At 45.8% G+C, this 16,668-nt stretch overlaps 1 protein-coding gene across 3 annotated transcripts in view; it reads left to right on the forward strand.

Moving 5' to 3' along the window:
* The window catches only part of LOC134424388 (hepatocyte nuclear factor 4-beta-like), a 44,962-nt gene extending 31,720 nt beyond the window's left edge, over positions 1–13,242 (forward strand). For all 3 annotated transcript variants that reach the window (XM_063168124.1, XM_063168127.1, XM_063168126.1), the window contains 7 exons: positions 4,315–4,421; positions 5,402–5,557; positions 6,201–6,288; positions 7,181–7,333; positions 9,864–10,100; positions 11,830–11,943; positions 13,050–13,242. In XM_063168124.1, coding sequence (XP_063024194.1) covers positions 4,315–4,421; positions 5,402–5,557; positions 6,201–6,288; positions 7,181–7,333; positions 9,864–10,100; positions 11,830–11,943; positions 13,050–13,183 — 989 coding nt within the window. In that variant the 3' untranslated portion in view covers positions 13,184–13,242. The remainder of the gene's footprint in view (positions 1–4,314; positions 4,422–5,401; positions 5,558–6,200; positions 6,289–7,180; positions 7,334–9,863; positions 10,101–11,829; positions 11,944–13,049) is intronic.
* The last annotated feature ends 3,426 nt before the right edge of the window (positions 13,243–16,668 follow it).

The following is a 16,668-nucleotide window of genomic DNA, read 5'->3' on the forward strand; positions in this document are numbered from 1 at the left end:
GTTTCATACCTTTTGTTTGCACATTTCTTTTGCCAGCTTTCAGAATGCTGGGACTGCAGTTTATTGCAAAGAAGGATGGAAAAGATAAAGGATCTTCTCTACCTTCAGTAGTCATAAATCAGTCCACAAGCGCCTGAAAGGATTAAATGTACATGTACCATTGGGATTTATTTGCAAATAAAACACACCACACCTACAAAATCCGAGGTAGCTCAGAAAAAAAAAAGATTATTTGAGGATATAAATTAATCAGGCAGCAGGAGGAGTAAATCTGTCGGTGAAGACAGGAACACTGGTGAGTGCAGCACGCAGGCACTGCCCTCCTCCTGCTCCCTCTGTGCCATTTATCACTGCATTTCCAACCCCAGCAGCATTAACTGAGGCTGATTTTAGTGGAATAATGATGGAAACAGTAATTCCTGTGTAGGCAAAGCTGGAACCCCTGTATTTGCAGTGGAAAGTTACTGGTTTGCTGCTCTCCCAGCCAGTGCCTGTGACGGTGTTCACAGGGGTTTTTGGTTGAGGGAAGAGACAGAGATCTGACTCCATGTTTCAGAAGGCTAGATTTATTATTTTATGATATATATTACATTAAAACTATACTGAAAGAATAGAAGAAAGGATTTCCTCATAAGGCTGGCTAAGCTAAGAATAGAAAGGAATTATAACAAAGGCAGCTGTCTCGGACTCTCTGTCTGAGCCAGCTGACTGTGATTGGCCATTAATTAGAAACAACCACATGAGACCAATCACAGATGCACCTGTTGCATCCCCCAGCAGCAGATAATCAATGTTTACATTTTGTTCCTGAGGCCTCCCAGCTTCTCAGGAGGAAAAATCCTAAGGAAAGGACTTTCCATAAAAAGATGTCTGCAACAAGTGCCTGTGCCCCATTTACTGCACTCCCTGGAGGTTCCTCATCCATGGCAAGGCAGTGAGCACAAGCAGTTTGGGAAGCAGGGGCTTGCTGCAATCCCACAGCCCGTTTGGTTGCCCAGAGCTGGAGGCAGAGTGTCCAGCCTTGCTCAGAGTGACAGCAAACCCTTTGGAGGGCTGCCCTGCGTCACAGGGAGCGTTTGTTTGTGTTCCCATCCCCTTCCCACTGCCAGGACATGCTGCAGCCAGGGACAAGTCCCTGGAGGGAGACACCAGCATCAATTCTGCCCTCTCTCCCCTCTCCCTGAGGGAAAGCCCAGCTTGGGGACAGGCTGTCCCTGCCCGGCACCATCCTAGGGACTCTTTGTAGGGCTGGGTGGATCTTTGTGGTGTTTTCTGCCTTTGCGAATGTGCAGAGAAGGGAAAAAAAAAAATACAGCAAAGATTTTGCCAGGCACTTCTGGAAATAGCAGCCCCTGGGAGACAGAGGGATCCAGCATTGGGTTTTTAGTAATTCCTGCAGGTTTGTTGGGTTTTATTGACAGCAAAGGCAAGATCCCAGCTGAGCCCAGCACCCCCAGGTCCCTGGAGCACTCCCACTGCCTCACCAGGAGTGACCTGTCCCTTCCCTTTCACAAACACAATAAATACAGCAATATAATCACTGCACAGTAATAGATTAATTTTTGTGGCAGGTGAAACATTAACTCTCCTTTGTATCTAATTCCATCACATCTTGGGTGCTTTCAGAGATAACACCCCAATCACCTTGAGAAAGTCACTCTGTACCATCCACTTGCACTGGAAGATTGAGCTTATCAGAGCATGAGGGAAGCACTGAAATATGTGCCATAAAAAGACTGGGGGGAAAAACAGGCTGAGGCTTCTTAAAGGAGTCTGTCATGGGGACCAGGACTGCCTGGCACTGTAGGATTTACAGAAAATCAGATGTGTAGCTTGATTGGAAAGGCAAAACTTGTCCTTTTTCTTGGCAGAGAGGCCCACCCTGAGAGTACATGAGGGAGCATCTGATATAAATCCAGGTGTTTGGGGATTTTACAAAACAGTGATGACACAGATGGGGTCAAGCTTGTTTCTCCTGAGATGCTGCCCCTGACCTTCCTGGTGGTCTAGTAAAACCCATGAAGTGCCAAGATTGTGGTTCCTATAACCACCATCACCTTCAGGCTGAGCCCTCATGCACAGAGCAGCTCGTGCTGCTGTCTGAGCAGGGTTAGCAAAGCCTCCCAAAAGCTGTTTGTTCTCTAAATTGGTGACAAATTGCCTCTCTGTAGTGCCCACAGTCTGAAAATGCTCCAGGGATGTGTTTGTGCGTGGCACCTTTCAGAAATGGATGCAGGTACAAAGCCAGGCTGATCCTGACTGACAGCCAGGCTGAGCCCCAGATCTTGGAAAATAAACCCTGTTGATAAGGGGAGGCATTGATTTTTGTCACTGCTGCTTGTTTTGTGCCCTTTTGCTTTGTTGGCCCCTCATCTGAGGTTGGTTAGGAAAACAGAGCAGTAGTTGGACAGGAGCTGGGAGGAAAAAACACCTTCCCTCAAACTGTGCAAAGCAATGCCCACGTTTTTCCTTTGTATGGATTCCCAGGGATGAGTCCTGATGCTCTAAAACAAGACCCAGCAGTGAGGCAAAGACTCAGAATAATAGTGGCAAAATGACTCTGCTGATTCTGCAAAAAGGGAAAAAAATTGCTGGAAAAATCTTCTCAAAGTGGCCACTTTTGTAGCAGTGTTTCTGTACCCAAGGGGTTAAAGCACAGAGTGAGTCGTGCTTTGGCAGCTCCGTTTGAGTCATTTTACCCGAAATAAAGTGAAATCTGTCTGGGATTGCTGCATGGAGGAGGAGGAGGGATGGGCTGCCCTATCACCACACGCTGAATCCTGCTCCCTCTGCCTCAGGGATGTGACAAATGCCTTTCTGAGCTGTTGTAGCCAACATCTGGGAGCTGCCAGGAGAACACTGAGTGTGTTCAGGCTCCTTCCCCAGCCCTGAGCTGCTGGACAGAGGCACGAGGGCTTGGGGGAGAAACCAGCACTGAGACCAGCTTGGGTTCAATTGAAATTCTCTTTTATGTTTTTTCTCTGCTGCTGTTTCACTTGATGGCTGCAGTGGAGGTGAGTCAGCTCTCAGAGGCTGCTGCAAAAATAAATGCTGAAGTGCAATCCCTGCCTTCTGTTCCCTGTGCAGGGCTGATGGAGCATGATGGATGTGGCTGGTGCTTCAGGGGGAAGGATGGCTTAAAGGGTGGAATGGGCCTCAAAAATCAGTGGGTTTTTCCCAATTCACCATGGCATGTCCAGCTCTGGGTTGATCTTCATTTTGCTGTGGTTCCTGCAGTGTCTCCAGGGTCTGTGGTGTTGCTGTTTCAGGACTCTGAGCTGGTTTCCAGCAGCAATTTGCAGCAGCAGGGCTGGTGACAAACCCTGGCTTGGTGCTGTCTTCATGTGTCACAGGCTGGCTGAAATCAGCTGTGTGATGGGCAACACTGAGGAAATGGTTTTAAAAAAGGGAGATTTAAATTTCCTTCTCTTTGAGCTTCCTTCCTGGAGTGACTCTTTCTATGCCCCAGGGGTGGGGATGTCCCCTGGGGTCACCAGCTCAGGGGCAGGGACACTCCAAGGCTGCTCTGAGGTGGCATCAGGGGATGCTTTCCCAGCCCTGCCATGAGGTGAGGTGCAGCCCCAGGAGCTCAGCACAGAGCCCTCAGTGCAGCCATGGCACAAAGGGGCACAAAGGGGCACAAAGGCCAGGGCTCCAGCACTGCCAGGTGGAGAGAGGTCACACCAAACCCCCAAATTCCCCCTGAGCTGCGTCAAATTCAGTAGGACCAGCAAACCCCCCCTGGGTGCTGCTCTGACCCCAGATGGCCTCATCCCCCTCTGGTGCTTGGTTTTCTCCCTCTGGAATGGCCTTTTCCCCTCCCCAGAGCCTGTTTATTCCAAATCCAGCCACACTGGAGGGTCTTGAAGGAGCAAAGCCCCATCCACTCCTGTGAGGGACCACAGGGAGCAGCAGCCACTGCTTGGGGCAGATTTCTTACTGACACAGCCATTGGGATTTTCTCACTGCCACAATCACTGGGAATTTCTCACTCACACAACCATTGGGATTTTCTCACTGGCATAATCATTGGGATTTTCTCACACAACCATTGGGATTTGCTCACTGGAAAAACCATTGGGATTTTCTCACACAAGCGCTGCGATTTTCTCACACAACCATTGGGGTTTTCTCACTGACACAAGAACTGGGAATTTTTCACTCACACAATCATTGGGATTTTCTTACACAACCATTGGGATTTTCTCACTGGCACAACAATTGAGATTTTCTCACTCACACAGCCATTGGGATTTTCTCACATAATCACTGGGAGTTTCTCACTGCCACAAGCACCTCTGTCTCTCCTTCCAGCCGTGCAGAATGAGCGTGACAGGATCAGCATCCGCAGGAGCAGCTATGAGGACAATGGCTCCCTCTCCATCAACATCCTCACCCAGGCTGAGGCCATGGCACAGCAGGTAGGACACGTGGGGACAGCCCTTCCAAATGGGTCCATGGCCCTCAGCAATCCCAGCCCACTATACCAGGGTTTTTTCTGCCCTTGGATGGCTCCTGCACAAACCCACAGGGAAGAAAATGCAAAATATCCAAAAGCAGACAGGAAAAATGCAGTATCAAGGCCATACATCCTGCAGGGAGCAGGTGCACCTTTGGTGGGAGATAGAAAGCTGAAATTCCAAGGGCTGAGGGATGTTGCAGAGCCCAGGTCCCTTCTTCCCCCGGCCTAAATTGTGGCTGCACCTCTAAAATCTCACTGCATTCACACAGAATTTTATCCTTCCTCACTGCACTCTGTCCTGCTCTGAACACAATATTCCAGTCGTGGTTGACTGTATCTTTGCACATAACTTCTTTATCAAGGCAGAAAAATAATGTGAGTAAATCCACTGGGCTTCAGCCGACACTGATTGCTTTTTTATTTCACGCCCCGCCATTAATTTCACCCTGAGCCTCCTTTAAATTCTTATGCAAATACCCTTTCCCCACTGAAACACAGGGTCCAGATGTTGCACATTACATGCAGCAATGAGCCCACTTCCTTTTCAAAAATTATTGGTTTTAACCCTCTCCCTGCCATGGAGAGATCATAAAAGCAGTTTTGTGTTGCTGAGAGCAACTTGGGGGAGAAAAGTTGGATGCATTTCATGCACTTGGCTGGCTGGAGGGATTGGTGGGAAGCTGAGACACGGCGCTGCTGAGATGGGAATGTTGATTTTTGTCCTGGAGAGCGGGGAAGGAGGCTGAGGAGGGCTGGGTGTGCGTTGGGACTGAGCACCACCTCGTGGAAGCTGCTCCATGGGCTGCGAGTCGGACACGGCTGAGCACGAAGTGCCCAACCACAACGGGAGCATTTCCCCAGGGATGAGCCCTTGCTGTGGAGGGGGATAAAACGGCTTTGTACTGGTGCAGACACGGCCAAAACTGGTTTCTCTTTCAGTATTTACCCCTGAGCCCCGTGCACAGCGCAGACATTGCCATGAAGAAGATTGCCACCATCAACGACGTGTGTGAATCCATGAAACAGCAGCTCCTGGTGCTGGTGGAATGGGCAAAATACATCCCAGCCTTCTGCGAGCTCCCCCTCGACGACCAGGTAAAAACCAATGGCCCTTCCCAGTAAATCCAGTGCCTTTGAAAGGAATTCCCAGCTGGGCTCTCACAGGAGAATCTGGCATTAACATACAGATCACCCTCTGCAGAGAACAAACAAGAGGAAAGAAGGACCAGTTAAAAATAACTTCAGGAGCCTAAGTCCCTAAAAATATCGATTTAGTCAGTCCAACCTGCAAAAGATCCAGTCAAAAAATTCTGATTGTGTCAGGCTGACGCAGTTCTGAATTACAGGGCAGTTCTGATTTTGCCTTTAGTGGTACCTAATAATTGAATATAGAATCTGATTATTTCCAAATAACTCAAATTGCTCAGCAGTTCTGAATTACAGGGCAGTTCTGATTTTGCCTTTAGTGGTACCTAATAATTGAATATAGAATCTGATTATTTCCTAAGAACGCAAATTACTTAAAGCCCCTCTTTGCTCTTTTAGTTGAAAACAGCTTCTCTTTTAGTTTGCCATGAATGTAGCACTTCTTAAAATGAACGTACACTGGTATTTTCTAGCCCTGAACAGAACTTTATCTGTAGATCTGCCAGACCTAAGCAAACACCAAATTGAACAGCACCAGCTCAGCACTCCATCCTCTGCTTTTCCAATGGAATCTCATTTTTGTCTCCTCCAGGTTGCCTTGCTCAGAGCCCATGCAGGTGAACATCTGCTCCTTGGGGTGGCCAAGAGGTCCATACCATACACTGATTTCCTGCTGTTAGGTAAGGTAGTGAAACACACTCCTGCTTTTATAATTCACCCCTCCCAGGTCATTCCCAAGCATTGTGCACCCCTGAAAGCCCCTCTGCACTCCTGGGCTGCACATCTGGGTGGAGACACAGTGCTGGAGTAAAAAAGGAACAAATAAATTCACTGGGATCTTTGTAACTGTTCCCTCAATGCTTTGAAATTGTGGATGAGAAATCCCCAGGATTTAAGTGGCATCTCAAATTGGGCTGTCTTGGTTTTGTACCTGAAACTGCCAAGGCCCAAGCAATGAGGTATTTGGATATAGATACTTAAAAATTGATCAGAAAGGTCTATTAAAAATTACAGAGCAAATATGCGTTTCCTTTTATAGGAAAAAGAAAATTATTTATTTCTCAATTTATTTATTATTTATTATTTATTATTTATTATTTATTATTTATTATTTATTATTTATTATTTATTATTTATTATTTATTATTTGTTATTTATTATTTATTGTTTATTATTTTATAGGAAAATAGGTGTTTTCCACCACAGGTGGGATTGTTCTCAGACAAATGAGAATACTGACCCTAAAAAGCTTCACATTAAAGAAAAGAGGGAGAGATAACATTGTGTGAGAAAAGAAAACCAAAAATAAAGCAGTGCAGCCCTGCTTACAAACAGATGCTTGATTTAACACAGGGCAGAGCAGAGCAGAACACGGAGCAGGCTGTGTGCACAGTGTGGGTGAGATAAATGAGCACCCGGGGATGAGAGCTGGGTCTTGCTTCTCTCTCAGATCAGATTATAAAGCTGCAGGCTGGAAACTGCTGCAAACAGCACTGGGACTATCAGGGAACTGCTGGATGAGAGCAGAGCTGGAGCCAAAAACCTGATGGGGAATTCCTCTTGTGTTCCCAGGGAATGATTTCATCATCCCAATGCACTGCCCGGAGCTGGAAATCGCTCGTGTGGCCACCAGAATCTTGGACGAGCTGGTGAAGCCCCTGCGGGACATCCAGATCGACGACAACGAGTACGCCTGCCTGAAAGCCATCATCTTCTTTGACCCAGGTGAGATTCCCTCTCAGGGCTTGCACAGCAGCTGGGGGCTCTCCAAAATCCTGGAAAACCCCTTGGAAGCTGCTCTACATCCCAGCCCGCCCGTGCTGTAACGGGCAGCGCTCAGTAGTGCAGGTTTAAGGCAGAAGTGAGCAATTCCTGAGTGTGAATTCCAGCCAGGCTGATGTGCAAGGCCCTGGAGGAGCTTGGGTGCTGTAGGAGCTTGGTTTTGGAAAAGCCCATCAGCCTGAAATGCAGGAGATGATCATTAAGGACATACATACCTGCATTAATTATGTATAATAAGCAGAGAGAGCCAAACAAGCAGCATTGTGGAGAGTCCAGAGAGCACCATCAGAAACCACAGAGAGCTGGGCTGCTCAGAGTGCCCAGAAATATCAGGGATGTGCTAATGGATCTTGCTGGAAGCCAGCAGCAACCCAGGGCAGGGCTGATCCACAGGATGGAGATCAGGGAAATACAGAGAAAAACCAGTTTGTTCTGAAGCTTTGCTGTGTTTATTCCAGAAGCACAGGGGGCTCTGCCTTGGCCCAGGTTCCAGTGGGTATCTGTCTGGAGCTCAGGGAGGACATGGGAAAACAATCCCAAGTCCAGACAATGCCCTTTTGTCTTTTAGCATGGAGAAACCAGAGTATCATCCATTAATTATTGGGTTTTTTTTGCTGTATTCACTGATTCAAAATCAAGATCCAGGAGTTTCAGGAGCATCTCGAGCTTTGGCTCACCAAAGCCTGCTGTGAACAGAGGAGGGATCAAACTGATTTTGACAAATTACCTTTCATCAAACCGATTTTGACAAATTACCTTCTCAGCTGATCAGCGTGCAGCTTTAGATCAATGTGACAACGAGGTGCTGAGGTTTCAGCTGGAAGGAGGGAGTGTGAAGTGAAGTTCATCCGTGCTAACGAGCAGGAATGTCCTCAGAGCTTGGTGCTGACACACAGTCATTTGTTAACCACTTTATCTAATCTCTTGGCACTGCATTCCCCAAAATGTGGTGCCTGTGGATTCCTTGCAGACAGTGAAGGAAATGGGGCAGTGATCCAGAAATCTCAGGTTTAGATAGCAGCAGAGGCAGGAGTGGGAGGCTGCAAATGCCAGCACTTGACCCGACCCAGGGATAAATTTATTTGCTTAAGATGGACAAGTGGTCCTTGAAAAAAAGGATTGACCACAGGTCAAAGGCAGGAGAGCAAGACCTGATGCTGCAGTGAGTGTAATCACAACATACAGGGACTATTTAGTGGTGGCAGTTGTGACTCAAAGTCTTCAGGGGAAAATTCCAGGCTGTTTCCTTGGAAGGAAAAATATTTTAACTTCTAAATTTTTCCCCTTGGCTAATGGCTGTAGGCAGACACATCCATGTGAAGCAAGCTCCTATTTTCTTACAGTTTCCCTTCAAAGTCTCCTCAAATTGCTGTTTCTCCTCCAATTACTGTTTTCCCTCCAATTCCCCTCACTTTTTCCCTGTTCCATGTGAGATGTGCAGCAATGGCAGCCCAAACTGCCAGCTTGGACACTCAGAGCATCACTGCCATCTCATCTTTTTCCTTGCACACATCCTGCCTATGAGAAGTGATACCCACTTCCAAAAAGTTCAGCAAGGTTTATTAAAACCTTATAAAAAATACAACAGAAGACAGGTAGGCTTTTCTCTATTCAATTGAATGGAGAAAATATTACGCTGCCAGGAACAGAGGAACAACACAAGGGGGTAAAACAGAGCTGTAAATCTATAAAACTTCTCTTAACATATATATATGATATTTCCCTTTTTAATTGTGATAGTCAACCATCCCATTACTCACTATCCCCAACATCTGCCTGCACAGGTGTCCTAGGGTGACCTTATGATGCTTGGATCCCCATTTGTGTGTTCTGTTTATGCTGGATATTATGTTCTGTGCCTTCAAGACTGGCTCTGAAGAATGAATGTTTTGGTTTGGGTTTTGTTATCAGCTGCTCTCCCACAGCTGGCAGGACACAGAGACAGGGCAGAACATGGTGCTGCTTTTGCTTTTTGCTTTTCTCCTGCTTTTTGCTTCTGCTCATTAGTTAGCTTAGCTAAGCAGTCCAAATTTTTCCCTGGACTGTTTTTCCTTTCTCTTTTTTGGAACCACTTGAGCCTGCTCTGGACTGGGACCTGGGAAACACCGAGAGTTTGCACCTTGTGGCTGATAACAGAGCGACCACCCCTAAGAGAGACTTTCTGAATTTGTCATCTTTTTCAGAGCAGTGACAGAGTGAAATAGTGTGAAAGGGTGAAAGAGTGTTGTCATCTGGCATTGTTCATTTTGTGTGCTAGGGGGGTGCTTTGTCTGTTAAATAAACAGGATATTTCCACTTCTCTCCAAGGAATCTTTACCAAAGTGGCTGTGAGGAGGGGCTGTGTGGGTTTCCTTTCTGGAGGTTTTCCCCCAAATTTTCCCTAAACCAGAACACACGAATGAGGACACAAGCATCATACCCTCACCCTAGAACAACAGGGCAGCAACTGTAACTGCATTTCCCCCTGTCCCAGACTGCAGAGGGCTGAGCGAGCCGGGCAAGGTGAAGAACATGCGCTTCCAGGTGCAGGTGAACCTGGAGGATTACATCAACGACCGCCAGTACGACTCGCGGGGCCGCTTCAGCGACATCCTGCTGCTGCTGCCGCCCCTGCAGAGCATCACCTGGCAGATGATCGAGCAGGTGCAGTTTGTGAAGCTCTTCGGAGTGGCCAGGATCGACAGCTTGCTGCAGGAGATGCTGCTGGGAGGTAGGGATGGGGGATTTTCTGGGGCTGTTGGAAAGAAATGATTGAAGCTGATTCCGTGTTCTTAAAAGGCTAAATTATTCTGATATATTATATGATATGATATATGATATGATATGACATGACATGATATTATATGATATTATAATACATTACATTATATTGCATTATTTTATATTGCATTATATTGCATTGCATTATATTATATTGTATTATATTATATTATATTATTCATAATATATAATTATTTAGATGAATATATGATAATTATTAATGCATAATTAATAATAATATATTAATATAATTATATTAATTATATTATGTTACATTGCATTATATTATATTACATTACATTATTATATATTACACTATTATATATTATGCTATACTAAAACTATACTAAAGAATAGAGAAGGGATACAGAAGGCTACAGAATGATGATGAAAACTCGTGACTCTCTCCAGAGCCCCGACACAGCCAGACCGTGATTGGTCATTAAGTCAAAACAATTCACATGTTGGATCAAGAATCTCCAACCACATTCCAAAGCAGCAAAATGCAGGAGAAGCAAATCAGATAATTATTGTTTTCATTTTTATCTGAGGCTTCTCAGCTTCCCAGGGATTTTTCAGAAAATATGACAGTGACAGACGAAGTGTCACTGGGGGGTGTTTTGGGTCAGGATGGAGGGAAAGGGTTGGGGGTGTTCAGCCTGGAGAAAAGGAGTCTTAGGGGTGACCTTATCACTCTCTACAGCTCCTGAAAGGTGCCTGTGCTCAGGTGGAGTTGGGCTCTTTGGGAAATACAGGTTGGATACTAGGGAAAAAGTTTTTTACAGAAATGGTGATAAAGTTCTGCAATGGCTGACTGGGGAGGTGGTGGAGCCACCATCCCTGGGTGTGTTTAACAAAGCCTGGATGTGGCACTGGGTGCCAGGGTTTATATTTGAGGTGTTGGGACTGGGTTGGACTCGATGATCTTGAAGGTCTCTTCCAAGCTGGTCATTCTGTGAATTCTGTGAGGATGGAGGGAAAGGGTTTTAAGCTGAAAGAGACAAGGTTTAGGTGTGATGTTGGGAAAAAATTCTTTGCTGTGAGGGCGGGGAGGCCCTGGCACAGAGGGTGTCCGGAGAAGCTGTGGCTGCCCCTGGATCCCTGGCATTGTCCAAGGCCAGGTTGGATGGCATTTGGAGGAACCTGGGACAGTGGGTGGCATCCCTGCCCATGGCATGGATTGAAATGAGATGAGCTCTGAGATCCCTTCCAACCAAACCCATTTCATGAATTGTAGCTTGAAGGATCCTTCTCACTCCAGTCCAACCCCAGAGCCTTTCTTTCCAGCCCAGCTCTGGAAATCTGGTGAGATTCACAGCAAAGGAACCCCTCTGTGGTGTGGGACTCAACTCAGGCCTCCAACCTGAGGCATTTTAAGGAAGACAACACATCTTTTGTTGGAAATGTGTAAAAGTTATAACTTTAGGGGAAATCCAGATATGAGCAGCACTTGGGACACAGCCCAGGCAGCTGCAGAGCAGCTGAAAGCCCAGACATCCCAGGGGGCTGCTCCTACACAGCCAGAGGCTGAGAGCAGGGGAAGGAAGCAAGGATGAGCCATTAACCTTCACCCACAGAGGTCTTCCACATCCTCTGCATGAAAAAGATTTAGCCCAGAGCATCTTGTGGGGAACTATGCAAGGAACGATATGAATGTCTCTTCCCAATCCCACCTGCAGGAACCTCTGCCGATCTCCAGTACCAGTCAGCACCTCCCAACCTCAACCTGGAACCACTGCCAGGACATGTCCTGCAAAGCAACATGACCTCTGTGATCCACACTGCTCCAGACCGTATGTCTCTCTTTTTATGTTATTTACAGCCCATTTTTACATTATTTACAACCCGTTTTTACAATATTTACATTATTAGTGTCAGCATAGCCGAGGAACTGGGCAGCAGACACAGCTCAGAAAAAAAAAAGGTTATTTATTTATTTATTTTAAATTTAATTTCTTTTTAAAACAGTTTATTTATTTAAAAAGTTTATTTATTTATTTAAAAATAAATTTAATTTAAGTTCTTTAAGTTTATTAAAGTAAATGTAAGTTTAGTTTAGTTCTTTAAGTTTATTTATATGTGTTTAAATCTTACACTGGAATCAGAGCTCACAGCCCCCCTGACTGACTTCTTTCCATGATTCCAAAGAGAAATTAGGATTTTTAATGGTAGCACGACCCAGAGGGGGTTTTGCGATGTTACTAAAACAACACAAGGCTGAAAAAAAAAGGGCTAGAAATCAAGATTGAGTGTTTCTATGGATTTGGCAGCACTGGGAGATGCCACAATAGAGGACAGATGGTTCTTTATGGCAGGAGTTCCCTGTGGCTGCTGCCAAACAACAGGACCTGAATACAAGCCCATCCTCAATCACCGTGGGCACTGCTGGGGGTGGGTTAAGGCATTTATCCCCTGCAGGACCAGGCTGTGGAAAAAGGAAAGTAGAACAGGAGGTGGAATTTAACAACCACAATGTCCTGTACTCAGAGTCTCCATCCCTCTGCCAGTCACAATCATTTACCTCCTGTGGTGTATTTGTGTACTTAGTGTATTTTGCTGTTTCTCAGCTATACAAATGTTGGCATCATGAATTTTAAGTGGCTTTTATTTAGCTTTTTAGCCCCTTTCCAGCAAAGGAGATTAGAGGAGGTACAGTGGGGCTGCAGGCTCCTCTCTGACAAGGAGACGAAGGATTGAAGAGCACTTGGGGGCATTCCCCAAGTGCAGAACCCTGAGGAGAACTGGTCCATGCCCGCCAGTCCACCCAGTGCCTCCTCACAAACCAGGAAAGAAGGACACGCCAGGATCCCCCAAGCTCCTGCTCCTGGCTTTGTAGGACGGTTTGCTGCTTTCCATTGAACAGCACCCACGTTAATTCTGTTTGTTTTCTCTCCCACAGCCTCTCCTGAGACATCCCTTCCATCTCCCTCTGCCAGCACAGGCAGTGAAGACTATAAGCTAGGCTCTAGCGCAGGGCCCAGCACCGTGGTGCAGCTGCTGCCTCACACAGCCATGCCCAAGCAGGAGATTTGATAGGGAGAGGAGGAAGGAGGAGCTGGGAGCTCGGTGGGGTCCGTGCTGACGGTGAACAGGGCCCTTTCTCTTTGCAGAGCCCAAGCACAGCTCGCCCCTGCCCGCAGCCGCCGCTCCCGCCCTTCCCCGCCCGTGACCCAGCACAGGCTCGGCCTGCAGAGGAGCCCCAGCACGGAATTCCCACCAGGAACAGCCCCTGGCACAAGGATTGGGGTGGTGCCCTCCTCAGCAGGGCCAGGACTGGCGGCTCTTTGGGTTTCAGGGGTTGTGACCATGGCCTGTGACCCTTCGCTGTCTCCGTCAGTCCCAGAGCCTTGCACAGCTCCTGGTAACCCTGTGTGCACACAGCAGGGCCTCAATTGGGATTAAAAGGTCTATTCCAGCATAAATTCAATTAATTGCACTCCCATTTCTCCTGTTAAGCTGTTAAGAAAAATTATCATCACAATCCTTTGAAGGCCAAGGCCTTATTCCACCCGCAGAGGCCTTGTCCCAGTAGGGCAGCCCCTTAATGCTGCCCAGTTCTTTTTTATGATCAGAAATGCCAACATTTTGCTATTTTCCATAATTTCCAGTATATCCAGAGTCCATTTGTGAGCCAGTGGATAGACTCTACCTTGTGAGCACATCTAACAGCAGCAAGGATCTCTGCCTCTCACCATGGCTGCTGCTCTGGTAAACCCCAAATCAAGGCTGACTTATCCCAAACCCTGCTTGTTATCTCCTGCAAACATTTTTGGAAGAAGCAAGCGCCCCAAAATACCTTTTCCCAGTACATAGATGTGATTTTTCTGTAGTTTTGTATTTCTTAGTAATGTCTGCAGTGTGGCTCTAAATTAGCCAAGAAAAGGAACAGGCAAGTCTGTGAGCCACTTTTTTTAAAAAGGGTTTGTATTTAAAACAAGGTGCTTCTTCCTTAATGTAAAATTTAATCAGCAGTTCCACGACAAATTAAATAAGCCCAGTGGTGACTACACAGCCCCAAGAGCTCCCAAAGTGCTGCCATTGTGCTATGGAGTTGATTTGAATGAATGGGACCTTATTACAAAGCAAATTACCAGATTTACACAAAACCTAAACTTATTTGTGCACCAGCCTCTACAAAACAGCCACTGAGGGATCAGGAGTGGCCATCCTGAGCCCTGGGACACGATGGAGAATTCCTGGTCCAACCCTCTGCACAAATTGCTGTTCCACCCGTCCCTGCTGATGGCAAAGCTGAGCTGGTGGAGCCCAGAGGGGCTTTGGGGAGCCCCTGGAGCTGCTCAGGAAGCACCTGGAGCTGCAGGAAACACAATCCCAGCCCTGAAGGGGAACCTGGGAGGAGCAGCAGGACTTCCAGCAGCAGGGGAATTTCAGCAGTGCCATTCTGCAGCGCCAGAGAGAGCTGGGAGCCATCAGAGAGCAGCTCGAGTTTCACCTGGATCAGAATGTTTTGTTTTTCTCCTGCCTCTGATGAATTTGAGCTGACATTTTATGCTGATAGGCCTGATTTGAAACAGCTCTATCTGGAGAGCAGGTTCCACTGCAGGCATTCCTGCTGCATGACAGATGCAACTGTTGTGAGCCAGCTCTGCTTCCAGTGCCTCCAGCAGCTCCATCCCATTCCTCTTCCAGACATTAAATGTACATTTATACTCATTAATGGTAAGAAAATAAATCTATGGGGGAAATAAATTCCATATTCTCGTATTTCATCTGGACAGTTTGCCTTTTTTCCTTGAATTCAAAACCCAGTTTCCAAGGTTCTCCACTGATTTCTCCAATACAGATATCTATTTTTCATATTTTTCATTAAAAAGAATCACCTCTGGCTGCAAAGCCTGGCTTTCTCTGGATACTGATGGAATTCACAAACTAAGAAGAAAATAAAGTTGTCAGTGCACCTGTGGGTATCAGACTCAGCCCTCAGTGTTCAGCTGGTCTGGTGAAGATTTGCAGCAACAATAATTCACTGTATAAAGGCCCAAAATAGAGAGTTTTGCTGTGACTCTTTCTGGCTTCCCTATCTCAAACCTCACTCTAATTAAACCAACATTTTTATGCAAACACACCTTGCAAGTGACTATTTTATTGCATGGTTTGTTAACAAAAAAGGTTCAAAGCCATAATTTAATAATATTTCCCTTGTCAGGTGCCAGCTACTTATCAGAATGGGGCACCTCAGGCAAGAAAATATTGAAATATTTCTGAGTTATCCCTTTCCTTGCCAATTCCAATATTTGGCATCTTTAACACTGAATGTGGGTCCAATATTAACTTTATGCTGCACTATAATACAAGGAGAAATTACAGAAATATTTTGGAGGTGCAGAGTTTTGTTTGTGTTATTAAAAAGCAACCTGTGCTTGCTTTGATGCCTGCTGGATAATTTCCAGGGCTTTGGTTGGGGATGACAAGAGTGAAGTGCAGGACAGGAGCAGATGTGCTACTGGAACACAGGCAGGAAAAAAAATTTAAAATACATTCAGAACATAAAAAACCATGACTAAGTGAAAGAAGGAGAATAAAAAATTAACAAATCTCATCAATGAAGAAGCACCAACACATTAAAATTAAAATTGACCTGTAACCCTGTTCAGAAGACAAAAATAAAAATATACAGAACCAATGCTGGTGCACTTCATGTTAGTGTTATTAACAGATTCCAGAATCATTTTACAGCCCAATTTCTGTATTGCAAAACCCCTTAAGCCGTTTTCTTTCTCTTGGGCCTGAAGCCAACAGAGAGAAGCAGAACAATTATAGAAATTCATCATTTCTGCAAGGACAGGCATAAAGAAATCCATAAATGAATTCTTGCTAAGTCCAAGACTTCAGAAAGGATGTCTGGAACAATACTGACATTACTAGTAGAGATTAAACAAGAAAATAAAAAGGAGATAAATTGGCAGGATCCATCTGCTGGGATGTATGTTCCCTTCAGAGAATAAACAAACTCTTCCTTAAAATGCACATAAACATAATCAAACATAATCATTAACCTGCTCCAAAATATCAGCAGCACCGGCACAAAGTCTGTGTTCATGGATTTGGAGCTCTTTTCTCCATAGAAACATTAGAGTGTGATACAGACCCAGAAAAAATCTCAAAGTGTTTTTTAGAATTATTGCAAAGGGGAAGTGAACAGCTTTGAGTTTCCCCATCCTTTGCTGCCATTTGTTCCTCCTCCCCCTTGTTTGGGTGGACGCTCCCAACCTGCTGCTCTCCAGGCTCAGAAATCTCTCTGCTCCAGAGGCTGCAGAAACAGAGGGAAAATCCAACATTTGCACAGAAAATCTGGAGACTCAAACCAGTATTTATCCCAAATTCCCTGGAAGTGCAGAGGCTGGAATACTGGGGTGAGTTTTCAGACTGAAAATGTTTTCCCACTCACCTCAGGCAACATGGGTGGGAACAAGATGAGCTTTAAGATCCCTTCCCATGTAAATCTTTCCATGGCTCTTTAATAAAATAAGCAACTACACCAGAGGATGAAGAAAAGG

This window comes from Melospiza melodia, chromosome 13 (genome assembly GCF_035770615.1).
Source record: "Melospiza melodia melodia isolate bMelMel2 chromosome 13, bMelMel2.pri, whole genome shotgun sequence".
In the NCBI taxonomy this organism is placed as follows: Eukaryota; Metazoa; Chordata; class Aves; order Passeriformes; family Passerellidae; genus Melospiza; species Melospiza melodia.